Source organism: Thamnophis elegans, chromosome 10, assembly GCF_009769535.1.
Source record: "Thamnophis elegans isolate rThaEle1 chromosome 10, rThaEle1.pri, whole genome shotgun sequence".
NCBI classification, from domain to species: Eukaryota; Metazoa; Chordata; class Lepidosauria; order Squamata; family Colubridae; genus Thamnophis; species Thamnophis elegans.
Window position 1 is genome coordinate 28,314,779 of NC_045550.1, and position 20,053 is coordinate 28,334,831.

General features: G+C 36.2%; 1 protein-coding gene across 1 annotated transcript in view; it reads right to left on the reverse strand.

Annotated features, from left to right (window-relative positions):
• INPP5D (inositol polyphosphate-5-phosphatase D) overlaps positions 1-20,053 on the reverse strand; it is an 84,849-nt gene that overhangs the window by 22,950 nt on the left and 41,846 nt on the right. Inside the window, 8 exon segments of the mRNA XM_032225980.1 lie at positions 334-374; positions 377-439; positions 442-470; positions 5,408-5,504; positions 9,446-9,563; positions 10,882-11,078; positions 14,412-14,514; positions 17,414-17,520. Coding sequence (XP_032081871.1) covers positions 334-374; positions 377-439; positions 442-470; positions 5,408-5,504; positions 9,446-9,563; positions 10,882-11,078; positions 14,412-14,514; positions 17,414-17,520 — 755 coding nt within the window.

Genomic DNA, 20,053 nt, shown 5'->3' on the forward strand with positions numbered 1-20,053 from the left:
GAAGTTTTATTTTGCACAAAACATTTTTATGTACAAAACAAGATATTGGTAGGAATAATTTAGTGACAATGTTTGCAACTATAATGTACATTATATTCCCATATGATTCATAAGAGTACATTTGTGAGCAATAAATTCTGGTTCAAATCTCATTTAGACTATGAACTTCCGTAGTCTCGGATTTTTATTTGCAATATCTGAGAAGTTAATAGAAACTTAATTTGCAGATCAGCTAAATAGTAAGGATTATCAAAGTAATGCAAGCGATATAAATATAAATATTCTGGACACTTTAAAATAACTTTACATAAATGTTAAGTTTGGTTCTCTAACCATTGGGGATAATTCTAAGCGATAATTCAGATCTCCCAGCAGAAGAAATGAGTAAAACGATGAGTGATGTTAAATGGACCCAAATTCTTGCCTCCCACCGACATAAGCGAAGAATACTCATGTAGTTCTGATTTCTCCTGATAAAAATAAGAAAAGGGTGCTCAATATAGGTTAAATTGCATAGATCCTGACCACAACCACCAATAAAGACAGTTTATACAAACAGTGTTAAACTAGATAATCTCAGAATATTTTAAAATATATACTCAAATTATACCAAGACAATGTACAAATAATTATTTTTATGCAACTGTTTCCCCTAAACTGACACTCCCTATATGTATAATCGTATGGTAGGATTGTTATCCAACACATCTGGAGAGCATCATGTATAGGGAAGCCTGCAAGGAAAGAGTTGCTTTTAATTGAGTTATCTTTTAGCATCAGTGATAACTGACCTCAGCACTATTTAATGCACAATTTTCAATAGTGGAAAAAAGATTGTAAGTCACTTTTTTCAGTGCCATTGTAACTTTGAATGGTCACTAAACAAACTGTTGTTAAATTGAGGACTAATTTCAAACTCTCTTCTCTTGTCCCCCTGTCCCCAGTTCTTTCAGATCTGTCCCAATACAAACGTGCACACATCACAAATACACAAGATATTAAATTGCTAGAATTTCCCCTCTTCAATTTTCCACCTGCTTGTGAAAATTTGACTGCTGTTTTACAATAAAACAATACATTCTCAAAATAATTTTGACAAAAATTGGTTTTTAAAAATGCATTGAGAATTCTCAGAACCATGATTTCAAATGAAGAGCAAGTAATGTATGGTAAAATGGGCAAACATGTTGGTTATAATACTGAAATGTATCAATGGGAGACAATGTGCTTAAAAGAACAATAATTCACATTGTCATTCAATTTAAAAGAAAACTTTTTTTAGAATGGTGTACCATTGATATAGGACACCAGAGAAAATGTCCAAGGTACTTATAATCACTGTTGGTAATGTGAAAAAGCAACAAGTTACTGGACACAAATACATATGATGATACGGAGTGTTTTAAAAATTAATATTCAGATGGAATTGGCACTTTTCTTATTAGGAGGTATGGACAGTATGTTTTAACTGCTGCAAAGAAGGGAAATCACTTCTTTAAATATCTTCCTTTTTCTTCCTTTTATATTCGTTTCCTTTTTTCTTTTTTCTTCTATGTTTCTGTGGTTGTTTTTTTAAATGTTGGTAAAATTTTCTTCTTACAAGAAAGAAAGAAAATCCTCTGATCCATCTGTCAATATCATGTGATAAACAGGAGGTTAATCCTGCTCAAGTACCACAATGGTTCTTTTGTCTAAAAGACCTTCACATTTGAACACAAAAAGGACTGTGTATCCATTTGTCAAACTATTTTTCTACACTTCCAAATCTCTAAGTAGTTGAATCAGTAAAATTCTGGAATAGCAAGTTATGACTGTAGATCATTCCTTGTGTGAATAAGTAATAAAAGCTGCTTGTGATACACATCATGTTACTTCATTCCCTGTGAAAAGGAACAGTAGCCAGTTATTTTCGGTCATCAGAGTAGCTGTGCTAAACAGGTTCAAGGGCAAATTTCATTTCTCCCTTTAATACAGAACCAACCCCGGTACAGGCCATCCTTTAAGCAATGAACATGCCAGGTGGACAGAAGGAAGGACCTGTAGTTTGTGTTGCCATGGGAATGTGGAAGTGCGAAAGGAAGCTGAAACTGGGCCATAGAAAGGAGGGAACTTATGGTGATTTAACACAGCTCTTGTGCTTCCTTTATATAGGCACATGAGTTGGATTTCTAGATTTAATTCGAGTTCCAATTCCACAGAGCCAAAAAGTTATAGAGGTAACATACAAATCTAAATGATTAAGATATATAATGGTCCTGGAAGAGGAATCTTCCCTGTTGACCTTTAGCAAAAGGACACACAAACAGAACAAAACAAAACTATCATCTAGTATTTTCTTTGATGAAGAGACTTTACAATTTCAATGATCTATATTCTTTCCCTATATATGAGCCTGGGAACGGTATGCCACTTAGTAACTTTGGCACACTGACTTTCTTACTACAGAAAAAAAAGCATAAGGGACTGCACTGCATACAGATCTCTCATTTAGTCAATGTTTGAGAGCTTTGTTTACATCTCTGTTTTGACTATGATTTTTGAATTACTGAATTCAGCAAAGTTAAGAAAAAAGTGTATTTTTGTAGTGTTTTTATTCTTTTTAATATTAAAAACTGCCCAGAGTCACCTGAGGGTGACAAACAAATTTAATAGCAATAGTACTTAGACTTATATACAATTTCATAGTACCCTACCACCCTCTCTAAGCATTTTACAGAGTCAGGATATTGCCCCCAATAATCTGGGTCTTCATTTTATGGACCTTGAAAGGATGGAAGGCTGAGTCAACTTTGAGCTGCTCAGGATCGAACTCGTGGCATGAGCAGTGAGTTAGCTTGCAATACTGCGTTCTAACTACTACACCATCATAGCACTTAGATAATAAATATATCTGTGGATAAGAAAAAGAAAACCTGTTCTATATTTAAACATGGTTTCTTGAGTCTATATATGTAGCACATGTTCTAATTTGGTATTAAAAACATATCTTTGACTCTTCAAGAAAAAAGAAAAGAAAAGGGGAGGAACAATTACATGGTGCTCCGGGCCTGATGAGAACACCACAGTGCATGGAAAGGATTTTCCCACTCAATTTGTTTGTGTCTGTGTCTTTTTACTGTTGTTGGTAAGAGTTGTTCTAAATTGTTATTTCTTACCAAAGGTGCTATTTTAATAAAATTCTGTTTTGAGAAGAAAATAGCAGCATGGGGGTATAATGTAATGCGGCATCTCTCAAAGTCCACCTGAGATATGTTTCTTTACAAATGCCAGCCTTTTGTCAGCACGCCAGCTTAAGCCAACACATTTGTGTCCAAACCAAGAAATCTGACCTAACTATGTGCTTTCATGTAACATGGTCCACATTATGTTGCACACTAAAATTATCTCATTACTGAGGCAGAATAGAGATTGGTGGTAATAAGGGCAAGGTAATTTATGCAGCATACTGTCTACCAACTGACAAATTGGATTACACCTTAACACAGTAGTCTGTAGCCTTAGTAAATGTTACACACTGATGTGTCCCGCCCCCTTCTGTCAATCAGGCATGGCATTAGTTGATGGACTATTTTATGGCTACTATTCAGGCGGGAGAATTGGCACGTTCCTATTGGTTAACGCTCTGACAGCTGGGAGTATAAAAGAACTGTCAGAGCATAAGTTCTGTCTTGTTATGGTTAACGTTCTGAATAAACCTGTTGTATCAACACAGGTCTCTCATTACTTCAGACGCTAAATACATTATAGTAAATATATTAAACATGTTCAGTCTTGCAATGGGAGAGAATAAATGTAGCTCAGGTTTAGTTATTGGATGGTTTTTCTGATCATGGTTTTCATCGGCAGATTTTTTTTAAACTCCCGAGGGTAACATCTTCAGTGCTGTGATCTTGAACAAATAATTTTGGTTGCCTAGCTGTGAAATATATAGTTGCTTATCCTATGAAGCTTGTATGTGATGGGTAAAGTATGTGTCAGTCACATAGCACCAACATCTAACAGCACAGCTGAGATTCTTCTAATAACCCAACATGCTCAGATTTCATCACCTAATTTTGTGATATTCCACATTTTCCTCCTAAAGACATTTTAATAAATCTGCAACAGTGGAATCTCTCTGAGTTTCCTAATCCAAAGATCATGCTATTTTATTCATCACTTTTCTACATTGCCCATCTCACCTAAGTGACTCTGAGAGACTTGACATTATAAGGATATTTACTTTAAAAAATGAACATCGTTCAGTATGCTGAATTCATATTTCAAAAAGTATTGAGAAGTAAAAAAGAGGTATTGTTTCTCAGCACCACCTGCTGAGATGATACAGAACCAATGAAAGATGCACAACTAAAGAAGGGGTGGATGCAGCCACCGCTATAAAACTGATACTAAATTGTAGTTTTTAATTTTATATCAGTTTTTATAAGTTTCTTATGACTGTCTCCAAAGCTCCAAAGCTTTTAGTAATTGTGACAGATGGGGAAAGATATTAAACACTTGGTTGCAGTGTACTGTAATCATTGAAGATGTTTGATTTTCATGTAAGTAACATAAAGCAGGTATTTTATTTCCATCTACTGTTTTTTGTAGTGGGATCCATAGAATGCTACTCTAAATCAGGGGTGTCAAACTCGATGTCATTGAGGGTCGCATCAGGGTTGTGTTTAACCTTGGGGGCCGGGTGGGCATGACTGGGGTGGGTGCGGCCAGCTCAACGTCACTTGTGGTGGTCCGAGTGCTCTGCCAATGAAAACGGAGCTTGGGAGGCTGCGACAGCCTCCTGCAACTTTCTGCCAGCAAAAAACGAGCTTGTTTTCACTGGCAGAGGGTTGCAGTAGGCTGTCACAACCTCCCAAGCTCCCTTTTCGCTGGCAGAGGCACTGTGGGCCAGATCTAAGCACCCCGCAGGCCAGATTTGGCCTGCGGGCCTTGAGTTTGACACGCCTGCTCTAAATCCTTCAGTTCTCAGTAAAGGATATTGGTAGCCTCTGGGAAAACAGACCTTTTGACAAGCCAAGTCAATGGGGAAGCCAGATTCACTTAACAACTGTGGCAAGAAATGGTACAAACTCACTTAACAACAGAAATTTTGGGCTCAATTGTGGTCGTAAGTCAAAGACTACCTGTATACCACTCATCATATTGGTTAGGGCAACATCTGAAAGGTTCCATATTTCTCATGCCTAGAGATGAATCTTCTAGTTATCTTTTCTGAAAAAAAAAATGCCTTCAGCAATTCATCAACAGGAGGAAAAAGGAAGTGCCCTGGCCTTCACAGTGATAAGCTTCACACTTCTAGCTTTTTGAATCTGATTGTCCATTTGTACTCAGTGGAAGCAATTACTGTAGTACTTGTAGTAAGCAACTGGTGCCTCAGGTGGCCCTTAGGAAGGTAATAATAATTTACCTCTGTTTCTTCTCACTTCCTGAAGTCAAATGGCTGTTCACAAACCCAAAGGAGGTTCCATTAAACATGAATGATACCCCCACAGCTCCTTTGTTGCCTGTTGGAAAGAGAAAACAAAAGAAGAAACAGAACAGTTTTAAAAATAAATCCTTCCTCTTGCTACTTAAGCTAAAACACTTCTTTGAGGATGCAGAACTGAGGAACAGAAACTTCCTGATGGTTTTCTCAAAAACCTTCTAAAAAGCAAAATTGAATCTCCCTTTTCCACTCTACAAAACTCAATCAATCTATTAGTGTTTTGAAAATAGACCAAGAATCCCTTATAATGTTAATTTAATTGAAAACATAGCATACTGCATTGCCAAGTTATTTCTGAAAGTAAACTGTAATACGAAGATACATATACCTGCAAAGATACTAAGCATCCCTAGATTCCTATCATATCTGTATAAGCATGCACGATTTTATAATTTATCATTCAACTAAGAGACAGTTGTTGATTGTAATATTTGTGGAAGGACTTCTATGAGCCAAATCTTAGTATGAAAAGTAGTGTAGATTTCTATGATGTTTTTGGTTGGTTGGGTATATTTCCCCCCACCCTCCCTTATGTCTTGGCTCAAATATACATTATACATTATCTACTGTCCTTTCAAATGTGTCCTGTTTTTTTTGTAATGAAAATATTATGTAATATGTATGTACCATATTTTTGGAGTATAAGACTCACCTCCCCCCCAAAGAGGTTGAAAATCTGTGTGCATCTTATACACAGAATACAGCATTTTTGGCCTACTGAAACCCTGCCCCTTTTGCAAAAATGGATGTACAGAGGATATGGGAAGCTTGCAAAGTGCTCCTGGGGGCTGGGGAGGGCAAACATGAGCAAAGAATGGACCATTTTTTGCTTGATTTTGCCCCCCCCAGCCCCCAGGAGCACTCTACAAGCCTCCCAAAGCCTCCGCATAGCCCCCCTTTTTTGCAAAAAGCAGCCCATTTTTTGCAAAAATAGACCGTTTTTGGCTCCATTTGGGGGGGCAGCCCCCAGGGGCACTCTAAAAGCCTGCCAAAGCTCTGCATGCCCTCCCTTTTTTGCATAAAACAAGGCATACAGAGGATTTGGGAAGCTTGTAGAGTGTAAAATTTTTTTTTTTAATTTACCTCTTTAAAATCATGGTGCATCTTATACTCCAGTGTGTCTTATAGTCCAAAAAATAAGGTATGTGTGTATATGTATCAGAGGTGGGTTGCTCCTGGTTCGGCCCTGTTTGGCCGAACCGGTAGTGGAATTGAGGCCTAGGCCACAGAACCGGCAGTGACCCATGCCTGCCATGCCCCCAAACCAGTTCCCTCGCTGCCGCTGGGCCGCTGCCATGTTCTTTTCTAGTGACTGCGTGTGTACAGTTCACTATAAATTGTTCTGCACATGTGCAAAGAACAATTTACAATGAATAGTGCATGCATGCGCGTTTTAAACCAGTAGTAAAACTGGCAGCAGCCCACCCCTGGTATGTATGTATGTACTGTATGGATATATAGCAATTATTTATTTTATAAACACTGGGTAGAGATATTTCATAGACAAAAAATACATCTGAAAAAAATCTATCAGAGTGGCATCAATGGAGTTCCAGGGAAAATTGTAATTCGGGAAACAATTGCATATCTCACCAATTGCTATGGAAACCATAAACAGATTTTTTAGTATTTAATTGTATCCAAATAATATCTTCATAAGCACAGTTTCTATTTTAGTTGCATTCATTTTCATATTGAGGTGAATAGTTGTAAAAAGGTATATATGGGAAACTTGCAAATTAATTAATTAATTATTATTTTTTACTAATGTTGTAGAGAGTCTGATTAGTAGTTCCCCTTGTACTCAACGTTTAGCTTGCTAGTTAAGGATTGAGCTTTTTGCATCTATTTCTTCTTTTATGCTTTTTCATTTCCATTTTTTACTGTTTCAATTTTCTTTTCTGCATCTGGTTAATTTTTTTAATTAAAATAAGACATTTTAAAATGAAGCACACCATGTTTTTTAGATTTTGGGAAGCAAAAAAAGTAAAGTTATGATTATATGATCAGGTTATATGAAGAAACAATGTGATGGATAGATCACGAGGACTGATCAAAACTGGGAAGGCTTAGATTGACAGAATAGCTCAATTGCCTGGTTTAGGGCCATCTTCACAATATAGAGCAGTTCGTGAGCCTTAAAATCTAATGCTAACTTACATCAACCCCAAATCCTGTTATGGTGGAATGTAATCTGGATTCCCAGGAAGTAGGGCTGCGTTCCAGAAGGCAAAGTGACAACAAAAGTTTAGGTAGTTTGTTGGGAGACAGAGAGTTAAGACGGTTCTGCCCTAGCAATTCTCAGAATATATCTTTAGTTATGCAAATACTTGTTTAGTTTTGCAAAATTTCTGTCTATAGGTGAGAAATAATACAAGAAACTGTTCCGAAGTAATTCTACATGTCTTTCTTAGCTCTTGGGGGCCCGACATTTGTTTCAATATGTTTTGTCTAAAAGCCTCATGGGTTCTATTCACAGAAACACAAGGAAAACCCCAGGTTTTCTAACCATGGAATTTTCCGTGAATGAAATCTGATCAGCAGGATAAATTGAACTCTATATCAGTATGAGATTCCTTGCATCCCAAGGTATGGTGTTATGAGCTTGAGCTGTTCTATCATTAAAGACTGAATTACAAAAGATACTACTGTATAGAACTTTGGGATTTTTTCCTATAGTATAAAATAGTTTTAGAAGTATGTTCATGATAACTTCCAACTGAACAGGCTCAGTTGTTTAAGACCCAATTTAATGAAGATATTCCAAATCTATTTCCATTTTTTATGGGGATAACCAATATTTTCCTCATCTTTATTAAAATTGCCTTTTAAGAACAATTTAGCGGATTGAGAATGGGAAGTACCATTATGCAGTTATTTTTCTTCTACTTTGAGGTTGGTTCCATTAGTGATAGTGGTAGGGAAAGCTCTAGCCCTAGGTTCTTCTTTATAAAGTGGCTTAGACTCTGTTCTCTTCCTGCTGTCTTAAACATCTGCATGAAACCACTAGGTGAGATCATCAACTGACCTCATGGTATAAAATATAATCAGTGCTGCTGGTACATAATTATACATCTTTGTTCTTGATCAACCAAGTCATGCTGTTGGTGGGATTTTTTTGGTACTCAGAAGCTGTAGGTAAGGCTTCAGCACAACCCCAGCAAGATTAAGTAGTTATGGCCTTTGGGGTCTCCTTCCATCATTACAGTTGGTTCACAATATGTGGGTTGTTTGCAAACCTCTATGTTCCTATTGAGTTTATTCCTAAAGGAATAAGGCTTGGAATAAAGCAACAAAGGCAGTTTGATGGACAGTGCAGAATAACTATATAATACCATAACTCCATGAGCTGCACTGGACCCAAGAGGCTTCTGGGTGCAATTCAGAGTGCTGGTTGTCACCTATAAAATCTTCCATGGCATGTAATTATCCAGCAGATCACCAATCTCCAATTTTTTCTGCTCATCCCATTAGATCTGGCATACTTCGGGCAAGCTTCAGATCCCTTTATTCTATCTTCTCTGTTATGGCAACTGCTGTCCAAAACAGTGTTCCCCCTGCAATTTGGATGGCCCCCCAATTCCATTAGTCTTTAGAAAGACTTTAAACACAGGATTCTTCCTCCAGGTGCTGAGGCCATAAACCTAGTTGAATCAGACTTTATGACTGAATGAGATACCTTGCTTTTTGTAGGCCTTGGCACTTTGTATACTCTTTAGTGGTTTTTATAGGTTTTACTTTAGCTTTTAAGTTGAATTTGTTAACAAGTGAGAGTAAAATGGGTTACCTTATAAAATGAATAAATGAATAAACATTTGTTTGCAATTTCATTAGTAAATAACTAGAGACCTATATATAAAACAAAGGCAACTTTGTTCCAGTTTATTTTATAGCATAGGCGAGTCAACATCTGAAAAATAGCAATTTAAAATGCATTTTGGGTGTTTGCCCAAATCTTACCCAGCCTGTTTGCAATTCCAGTCTTCACAGTATCCACACAGAGGTGACTTATGCGATTTTCATGTTCGGGTTTCGCCAGTACAACAGTCCTGATGTTCCAGAGAGTATGGGTTGCTATCTAATTTTTTAAAAAAGTAAAAATCAGTTGCCGTACACCTCCATTAAATCTCGGTATCTGAACTATAAAAACTAGGGAGTCCTATATATAACCCTTCTCCAATAACTTATATTGAGTTTGTTTTAATGTTGTCATGATCAGAATTCTAATGAGAACCAATTATATACAGAAACAATATACTGAACAGAAGCAGAAAGCTGAAGAGGTGTTAACACTATATTTTATATACATATTTTTTATTTAAGAACGGTGGAATGAATCCAGGGGTGGGTTCCTGCCAGTTCTAACCTCTTCTATAGAAGAGGTTCCACAAATCTACAGTGCTGTTTAGAACCGGTTCCAGCTCCCTCCCCCCGCCTGTCCGCACGTCATCAAGATGAAGAACGAGAGGAGGAATTCTGGGAGTTGAAGTCCACAAGCCTTAAAGCTGTCAAGTTTGAACACCCCTGGGAGTTTTTTTCTAAAGGGTTAGGGGTGCAAGGGTCTTGTAACTTGACAGCTTTAAGACTTGCGTGCTTCAAATGCCAGAGTTTCTGAGCCAACATTTTGGTTGCTAAGCAAGAGCATTGTTAAGTGAGTTTCACCCCATTTTACAAGTTGGCCACGCCCACCCAGTCACATGAATGGCAAGCCACTCCCACCCAGTCACATGGCCAGCAAGCCACTCCCACAAGGCAGGCCACACCTACAGAGGAGGTTCTAAAAAATTTTGAAACCCACCACCGAATGAATCTAACTACATAGTCCCACTATTATAATGGAGATGTTTTAACTACCGTAGCTGAATGATAAAAGCAATTTTATCATACTATAGTATAGTATCTTGCTGTTTGTGTATCGGTAGTCCTTGACTTACAACATTTCATTTAGTGACCATTCAAAGTTACAACAGCAGTGAAAAAAGTGATTTATGACCATTTTTCACACTCATGATCACTGCAAGTGATCAAAATCCAAATGCTTAGTAACTGATTCATATTTATAATGGTTGCGGTGTCCTGGGCCTATGTAATCATGTTTGGCATCCTTCTGACAAGCAAAGTCAATGATGAAGCCAAATTCACTTAACGACCATATTACCATGATTCACTAACTGTGATTCACTTACCAACTGCAGCAAATAAGTTCATAAAATTGGGCAAAATTACCTTAATAACTGTTTTACTTAGCAACATAAATTTTGGGCTCAATTGTAAGTCAAGGACTACCTGTATTAAAAACAGGCTGTGTTTGTTAGGTTATGTTATCTAACTAGGCAATTTGAAGAATATGAAGTTAGTGTCCAACCACAATTTGAAACATTTATAAAAATTCTTACCACTTTGAAGCTGATACTGGTAATCTCCTGTAAGGAATGCCTTAGAATCTCTTGCCATTCTTTTTCCCCCAAGGAGTCTTCCTGTGTTCCAATCACATATATGTCATGTGGAATATAGTCAGCTGTCTCATCACGGGTCTTACCCTGTCCCTTGGAGAGAAACCAGGAACTGATCTTCTTTGGTGGAGGAGCATCACCTTGATTAGCAAATCCCAAACCAAAATGAGGATAAGAAACTACCATAATAACAAATCTAGTTCAATCTTTACTAGGGTTGAACAACCTTCTTTGAAGCTAGTGCTGGTTCACTTTTAAGTCATAGGTTTTCTGCCTCTGGAGACCACCGATTGCAAAGTAGACTAAGTTTAGTAAAAAATCCATGAAAAAATCCATAAAGCTACCTAAACCCCAGCCAAGTTGGAGGCTTTAAAAAGTAACTAAAAATCGAACCACAAAAAAAAATCATTTTGTCACTCTGAATTAGTAGTGCTCAGTGGCTGCAAAATGGGGCAAGAGGACCACAGATTAATAGATTATATTGTGCAACTTTCCTATTAAAAGACTTATTATAGCACTATTTGATAATATTCAGGTATTAAAACTGGAACAAACACGGCCTTATTTTCCCATCCAGTAGACCCTGAAGAAATATACTGTATGTAAAATCCCATTTGATTATGGACATAACCATATATAGAACTATTTATTTATTGCCTTATTCTACCTTTATTGTTGTTGAACTGGGTACCTGGCATTTCCCAGCAGATAGTTTCATAATTAAATAAAAGGTAAAGGGAGGAGAATCAACCAGCTTTTATAAAATTTGCAGTTCTGACAGAAAACTACACTGTAGATTATTTTATTTTGTTATCCAATTTTAAAACAAATAAAGAACAAATAGGAGGAAATAAGCCCACAAAGCTGTAAATAAGTTGATTACTCTGCCATGTAAAAGAAGAGTAGAGGATCATCTATATGTTACATGCATTCACTTTAAAGCAATTGAGCAATATAACAATGAGGTGGCTGGAAAATTTGTGACAGGGATGTAGAAAATAATTTTATCACAGATTCTGTTTTAAGCATTCTGCTTTCAGCACATTCCATACCAGCACAAATGTTAGCAATAGCCAAAGTCTAGATAGCATTTGTTACTTCCCATTCAAAAATATCCACAAACATGCACAGGCACATACTTCTGAAAAGAAAGTATACTATTCTCTAAAGAACAGTTCAATAACTGTGTTATTGACACTGGGAAAAGAAGCTGCATTAGAGAATAATACATTATCAGAGAAGTGTGATGTGAATTACCAAAAACATTTTCTGGCAATTTATATTAACATCTACATAAAGTAACAGAAGCTTTATAGAAAGGCTCAATACAGTTAAGTCAGGAACCATCCATCTCTCTCTCTCTCTCTCTCTCTCTCTCTATATATATATATATATATATATATATATATATATATATATATATATATATCTATATCTATATCTATATCTATATCTATATCTATATCTATATCTATATCTATATCTATATCTATATCTATATCTATATCTATATCTATATCTATATCTATATCTATCTATCTATCTATCTATCTATCTATCTATCTATCTATCTATCTATCTATCTATCGGCTGGGTTTTGGGCTTAAAGTGAAATCAGAGCTGCCTTCTTTCTTGGGGAGGGGGGTGGAGTGCTGGCTTTGTTTCAGTAAGTGGAATGATTGGTTGTGTGGTTGTATCATGATTGGTAGATTGGTGCTGATTAGTGCTGGCTGTGTGTCTATTGTTGTTTCGTGTTGTAACGGCTTGGGTGGTGGGTGGGGCTCGTTTGTTGACTAGGGCTGGTTTCCAGATGTCTGGTAGGCGGGAGGTATCATCATGTTTATTCATGTTGTGGGGGTGTTTCTCTATTTCGATAGCTTCCATAATTATTCTCTTGTTGAAGTGTTCTGTTTTGGAGAGTAACCTGGTTTCTTCAAAATTAATTTCATGTCCTGTAGCTTTAAGGTGCTAGAAAAGTGAGGAAGTTTTTTTTTTTCTTACTGTGTTTGTATGTTCTGTGATGCGTGCATTTATTTTCCTGTTCGTTTGTCCTATGTATGTTGCAGGATAGATTTTGCATGGTATTTCGTAGACTCCTTGGTTTTCTAGCTAGATTTTGTCTTTGGGGTTTCTTAAGATGTTGGCTATTTTTTGGTCACTGTTGAAGGCTGTCTTGATATTGTGTTTGTGGAGAATTTTGCTGATTTTTTATGTGGTGCCTTTGATATAAGGGAGGAGGGGATGCCGTTGTCTGTTCTGTATCTTGTTTTTTGAGGGGAGTCTCTCTTTGGATTAGGTTGGTAATTGTTTCTATTTGGAATCCGTTGGAGATTAATACGTTTGTGAGAGTGTGTAATTCAGTTTTCAGGTGGTCTTTGTCGGCTAGGCGTTTGGTTCTGGAGATGAGGGTCTTGGCTACAGAGTTGATCGTGCAGGGGGGTGATGGGATTGTGCATTTAAGTAGCAGTTGGTGTGTTTTTTTTTCCGGTAGACAGTGTGTCCTAGGGAGCCATTGGGTTTTTTGTAGATTAGGATGTCCAGAAAGGGAAGTTGGTTGTTTGCTTCTATTTCCATTGTGAATTGTATTTTGGGGTATAGGCTGTTGAGATGTGTGAGGAAGTTGTCCAGTTTTTCTTTCCCATGTGGCCAAATAATGAAAGTGTCATCAACATATCTAAGGCAGAGTTTGGGTTTGTGTTCAGATTTATCTAAAGCGTTAGTTTCAAAATGTTCCATGCATAACTTTGCAATGACGGGTGAGAGGGGTGATCCCATGGGTGCTCCTTCCATCTGTTTGTAACTTTGTCCATTATGGATGAAGTATTTGTTGGTTAGGCAGTGGTTGGTCAGGTCCAGGATGTGTTTAGGGGGGGTTGTGTTTGTTCTGTCAAGGCTTCTTTTATAGGCACGTGGGTGAAGAGGGATATGACATCGAAACTCACAAGTAGATCGCTGGGTTGTAAGTTTTGTTTCTTTATTGTTTCTATGAAGTGGAGTGAGTTTTGTATGTGTGAGATGATAGATTCTGCGTAGGGTTGGAGTTATTTGGTGAGGAATTTGGCAAGATTCTGTAGAGGTGAGCCTATGGAGCTGACTATGGAACTGAGTGGTGTTCCTTCTTTGTGTATCTTGGGGAGGCCATAGAGTTGGGGGCATCTGGAAGATTTCTCTCTGGGACACATATTGTATATATATAAATAAATAGAAAATTTTCAGTTTTTTAAAAAAAGAATCTCTAATAAACTTGCCAGATCAGAATATTGCTGTACTAAGGCAGACAATAAAATGGATGCACCTCAAATTATCACAGGTTGCTAGTTATCATTTTCTGCTAGAATATCAGACTATCTGACCCAGAGACCTGTCCTATCTCCCTTTCCCCATTGGAAACTCATCCTTTTCCTCTTTTTGTTTTGTTTTGTTAAGACGGTAATTTGTATACAGAAGCTAAGACATAAATTTGAAATGTATACCCATATTCCAGGTCCCAATGAAGACAGTGATCATGTCAGGCTCTGGTTGTTCCGAATGTTTGTTCTTCATTTGCTGTAGAAGCTGGCAGAAGCCTTCTCTTTTCTGAAAAACAGAGGAGTAAAAGAACAAAAGAAAAAAGAAACATTATAATTAATTCAGTGTTATTGATCAAAGAGCCCCTTTGTTTCTTATATGTAAGTTGAAAAAAATGCTTTCACAATGACATGTGTCAATAGAAAGTTTCAACCTAAGCAGCAACTTGTAAGCGATCTCTTTGATTTGGTAACATTTCAATCGGTAAGACTATTTTTTATTATTTAGAATCTGGAGAAAATGCTAAACACAGAAATGTTTAGATCAGTTCAAACCCTTCCTTAGTTTTGCTTCTGTCATGGTATAATAGCATGGTATAATTCAAAAAATTTTCAGTAAGCTGCTGAGATAAAACATTTGATTTTGTTGTCTTTAATTTATTAGAATTTTAATCCAAATTAGTCAGTTTCTTGCATTCATAAATAGAACAGGTATTGAGATAGTATTATTTTTATGGTATTTTAATGAAATGTTCTCCAGATGTACTTGGCATTTCTTTCCATGGATAACAAAATTTAAAAAAAATTGTGAGTTCATATTTTCTGTTTTGAGTGGGCATAAACAGAAAAAGAGAAAGATTATATTATATCACTTTTTAAAAAAACAATAGTTGAAGTACAATCCACTTAGAAGCCAATAATGGGATAGTCAGTCATACTGGGATGCCATAGGTTAGATTACCATAAACCCTGTTCAAGCAATAAGCACACCCATAGATCTCCATACACAATGAGTATGAATAGTTCCTTTCCTAAAACAATGTAGAGATATCATAGAGAGCTTATCTTAATGGATAAATGTGTGCAATAGGAGGCTTTTGAGACATGCAAAAAATGCATCCATTTGAACTGATGGTGTTCTGGTAGAATAGAGTCCCAGCACAAATACAGAAACCTTTATAGGCACATGTTGCAGATATGATTGCTGATTCACTGACATCACAGTCTGAGTGCAAAAGTGGGAAGGGCCCCTCTTACTTATCTTGGACTATATGAGAAAATATAGTGCCTGATTATAGTGCTTGTGACAATAGGAGTCTGGCCCTCCAGTTCTGATGAAAAGAGTCAGGTGATGGGGGCATCCAGAGGAAGATAACAAAATGACTTTCTCAGTTTCAGGATTCATGGAATGACCTCCACAGAGAGACAGGCCTTGAATCCAATGCAATGTCCACAGTGCAAGCAAAAAGATTCTTCTTTTTCCCAGGCATTTATTGTGTACTGTTTTAAGCGTTCATGTGATATCATAATAGCAGCATTTATTTATTGAGTCCATTTATATCTTAAGTATCTTTCCTTCAGGGGCAAAAATGTCTTTAAATTTTGTCCTTATATATGTGCTTGTCTTAACTGATTTTAAATAGTTTTATAAACCACCCAGACAACTATAGCAATGGGAAGATAACTATTAATACACTGAAGTATTTATAGCAACCATTCTTAATTTGGATATATATGGCAATTCAGGTTATGTCTTACACCTATGGAGAAAGATAGGTATCTTTTTTAGAGAAAATATATAATCTCCTTAAAAACTGGATTTGATTCAATGTTTAAGATTAATTGGAATTCGTTCTACTGTCCAACTGAGCACATTTCCATAAGAACGAAACAAGTTACTAGTGACTACGCTGAGTTGGCTATGTAAAACTTTTAATTATTATCCTGCATTCTAAGTATAATTTACCCAAACAATTTGGAGGATGGAAACCCCCTGGATTGTTTTATAAGAAATACATAAACATTCATTCTTTGCCAATAGAAAATAAGTCTGGAACAAGGAACTGATATTTAAACAAATTCAAGTCAATAGCTTGAAGTAACTTGATCAAGTGACCTTCCCTGTATATATTTAACATGAGCCTGAATCAAGATGAGCAGGAAAACAAGGTTATCATATCAAATAGACATCTGGGCATACCTGGGAATGTCCTTTACTGCTAGGTATCCTGACCATTCTGACACTATTTATCTCCAGTGGCTGCTTAACAATCCATAACTACAGTGCAGGTGGCCACATTCTGTGCAGCAGCACTGCGGATTCATCACTAACATGTGTCTTCTCCACCATAGTGATATTATATAACAACTGTGGCAAACCCTTTGCACTGCTTAGTCACTTCCTTTTAGCATTGAACCTACAATGGGCCACACAGTTTAGGGATTGTAACAATCTTATAGTCAGACATGTATAATTGACACTGGATTTTATTATAGATTTTAGTTGTTATTTATTATTTTACACTATAATTTTTAAGTGTATATACACTGAGTGCTTTTATTTGTTCTGGTCACTGGTCTAAGACTGTAATAATAAATTGTTATTGTTGTTTTATTCAGAAGTGTCAAGAATATGTTTATTCCATATTCTATTTAATATCATCTGTATGACTTGCCGGTATGTGGTACCTACCACATAATTCTGAAGTTATATTGTTTATTGTTCATTAATTTAATTGAGCATCCACTTTATTTTAGTATTTCCTGAATACCTCTCCCATAGGCCTTCAGATCTATCTTGAGGAGTTTTTGTGTATTTATTTATTGTGCATACACAATAAAATGCAGTTGCAACAGCATCCTATCTAATGTACACAGATATGTCAGAGTTAAGTTGTCTCGACCTCTTAAACAATTATACTGAGCATTCTTCTCTTCTGGTTCACAGTTTATTTTCTTTGTTTCTGATAATCCAAGCTGAACAGCTAGAGATAATATTTATTTATCATCAAATACATCCCTTGAAAACCTCTATAAATTGTCTCAGTACCAATTTCTGTAACAGAAAGAAGGAATATTTTTTAAATAAATAAATGCATCATTTTGCATTTGTAATTAATAAAAAAAATACCATAAAATAAATAGTAATGTTTCTGCTATGTTAAAACACTCAGAAGGGAGCATTTTACCTTAGAATCAGCAAAGACATATTCTTTCCTTTGTGCTTTTTCTTTTTCTGTCTCTAGTACAATGACCAGCTTGTTAGGAAACTTCTGAGACTTGATGAGCTGTAGGACTAAAGAGGAGCAAAAACTAAGTCAATCTTAGAAATTTTGAAACCAAAAGAGCCAATGCTAACAATATGTCTTCTTTCTCAAAACTTGACTTGCACAATCCAATTGTACTGGACTATGAAAGGCATTTAAAAAATTGACAGTGACTCAGAACTAAGCCTCAGGTGCAAATCTATTGTGGTTTCAAAACCTCATCACGCTGGAATAACTTCTGCTCATTAAACTATAGGATTGCCTATGTAGGAGAACTCTTGATTGAGTCGTATGTCTCACACAGACATACAACATGCGTGTGTCAATTCACCATTTCGTAAAAAGATATGAGATTGTCACAGAAGTCAGCATTGATGATTAGGAAAGCTAATGATGTGCATTTCTTTTACAACCAGCAGAAACTAAAATCAAATCTAAACTCCAATTAAAGGAACAATTCACATTAGAAGAGAACCATGTTAGTAGGGATGTAGCTGCTGATGTGATTTCGCTGACATGGAAAATATCTCGCATGCAATAATTCTCCATTTTGCATCCCAAGTTAAATGTTAAACATATCATTTATTAGAGCAAGATATTTGTAGAGCTTAATCTTGATAATTTAAAAATGAGTATAGAGGATGTAATTAGTGACAGTACTCAAAGTGGTTGACTTAGATTTGGGTACATTGAGGCAACTGGTTTAATGTGCTTTTCTACAGTTTAGGAAGCAACAGAAAGTATACCAGCATAAATATGCCATATGCCTACTGCTGATTTCTGCTCTGTTTCTTTAACAGTTTAGTGTGGAACAATTTAAGATGCCCAGGCAATGGATCCTTCTTCCCTGTGGATCTGGTGCTGGGGATCAAGAGCCTTGCCCAATTCTGGTTCAACCTGACCCTGCCAAACAATGTATCTATCAGTTATAGTATTTTTTCCTACACAGGTTACCATATGACAGGCAAGTTTAACTGAGTGGAAATTTTCTGCTACACAGACCCCAACCCCCAATGCACCATCACCACAGTTGCTGTTGAAACACTGTACTTACATAGTCTGTATATTACATAGGTGGAAAACATCATTTTGGTGGAAAGGTGGAAAAGAAAATTCTAAAGACTTTAAAGTTAGAAACTTTAAATATAGACAACAGTACTGTTGTCCTTTGTGGGTGACCAGACAACCTGTCAAGTTGCCAGGACAAATTATCACTTTGAAAGCAATAAAAGCTTACAAACTTTAATAAAACAGCAATTTTACTTGTTGTAGGAGTGCTACCTCAATCACAATTGCTAAAATAGATTTTAAAAAAGACTGAACTAAACATATTGTATAGATTCTCTTGCTTGAGCAGGAGATTGGACTAGAAGGTCCCTTCCAGCTCTATTCTATTCTACATTCTGCTATTACCCAGATCAGATAAAAATAAGTTATAGGTAGTGGAACACCACATGATATTACTTACTGATTGCAATAATATTAATTATTGTATGTTGGCTTCTTAGTTATACTCCAGCATACTTTATGCAAGAGTTATTTTTAAAAAACCTGTCAATTGTCCATTTGTGTACTAAAAGTGCCTGCTATCTTCCCTCACCGGAAGATATGTAGTCTGCTACAATGCAGCAGGAGCTGAAATGCTACTGTTCTAAAGTACATAAATAGCATTACATACAAAGGCCTGAAGCTTTTAATGTTTCCTCCTGTTGTATGATTCATATTTTAATTAATGAATCTATATTGAGTAAGAGTTGTAAAACATAACAGATATAAAACATATGTGCAGTGAGGAGTACTACTTTTGGTAATGTTTACTTCCTACATAAATTAGAAGATAATGTAAAAGCCAGATCTGGGCTTTATCCAATTCCTGTTGACCTTCCTAAGGAAATCTCTGGAATCTCTTCTCCTTGAGCAGCTGTGAAGATGAAAGATATGCAGATTCTGAAAATAAACCTCTTTTCTAGCTAGACTATCCTGTATAAAAATGTAAACGGTTTCAGAATTTATGATTCTGAATCATCATTCATTGATTTTGGTGACTATACACGCATGCATTTTAATTCTTGTATTATTTCAATTGTTTTTACATTTCTAATTTTGTTCACTGCCTAGAGTCGTGGGTGGCCAAACAAATCACGCAATCAATACAAGAACAATTTTGTATTGCAGCTCTCCTCTGGAACAAAGGCTTTTGGTCCTGAGGAAGGAAGAGCATTATCATGGGTCCCAAGAATAAGAAAAGCTGCTTTAAAGCATTTTTTGTTCTGGGAAGCATCACATGGAATATTGTAAATAAAGTAGAAAATAGTAGACAGAAATGTTCAGTATTGAAATACATGTGGATTAAAGGTAATCAAATTGAGAACAATTAAATGAAGCATCATTTATGAAAACGCTAAGGGAAACTGTATATATTCTTGATTTGATTTTTCTGCTGGCAAAACGTTTGAACTAATGGTAAAAAAATTGGAATCAATATATCAATGAAATATCTCAAAACTGCATGTTTGTCTCCCTTCAAAAATACCTTAAGGATAATAACACTTTTACATTGTG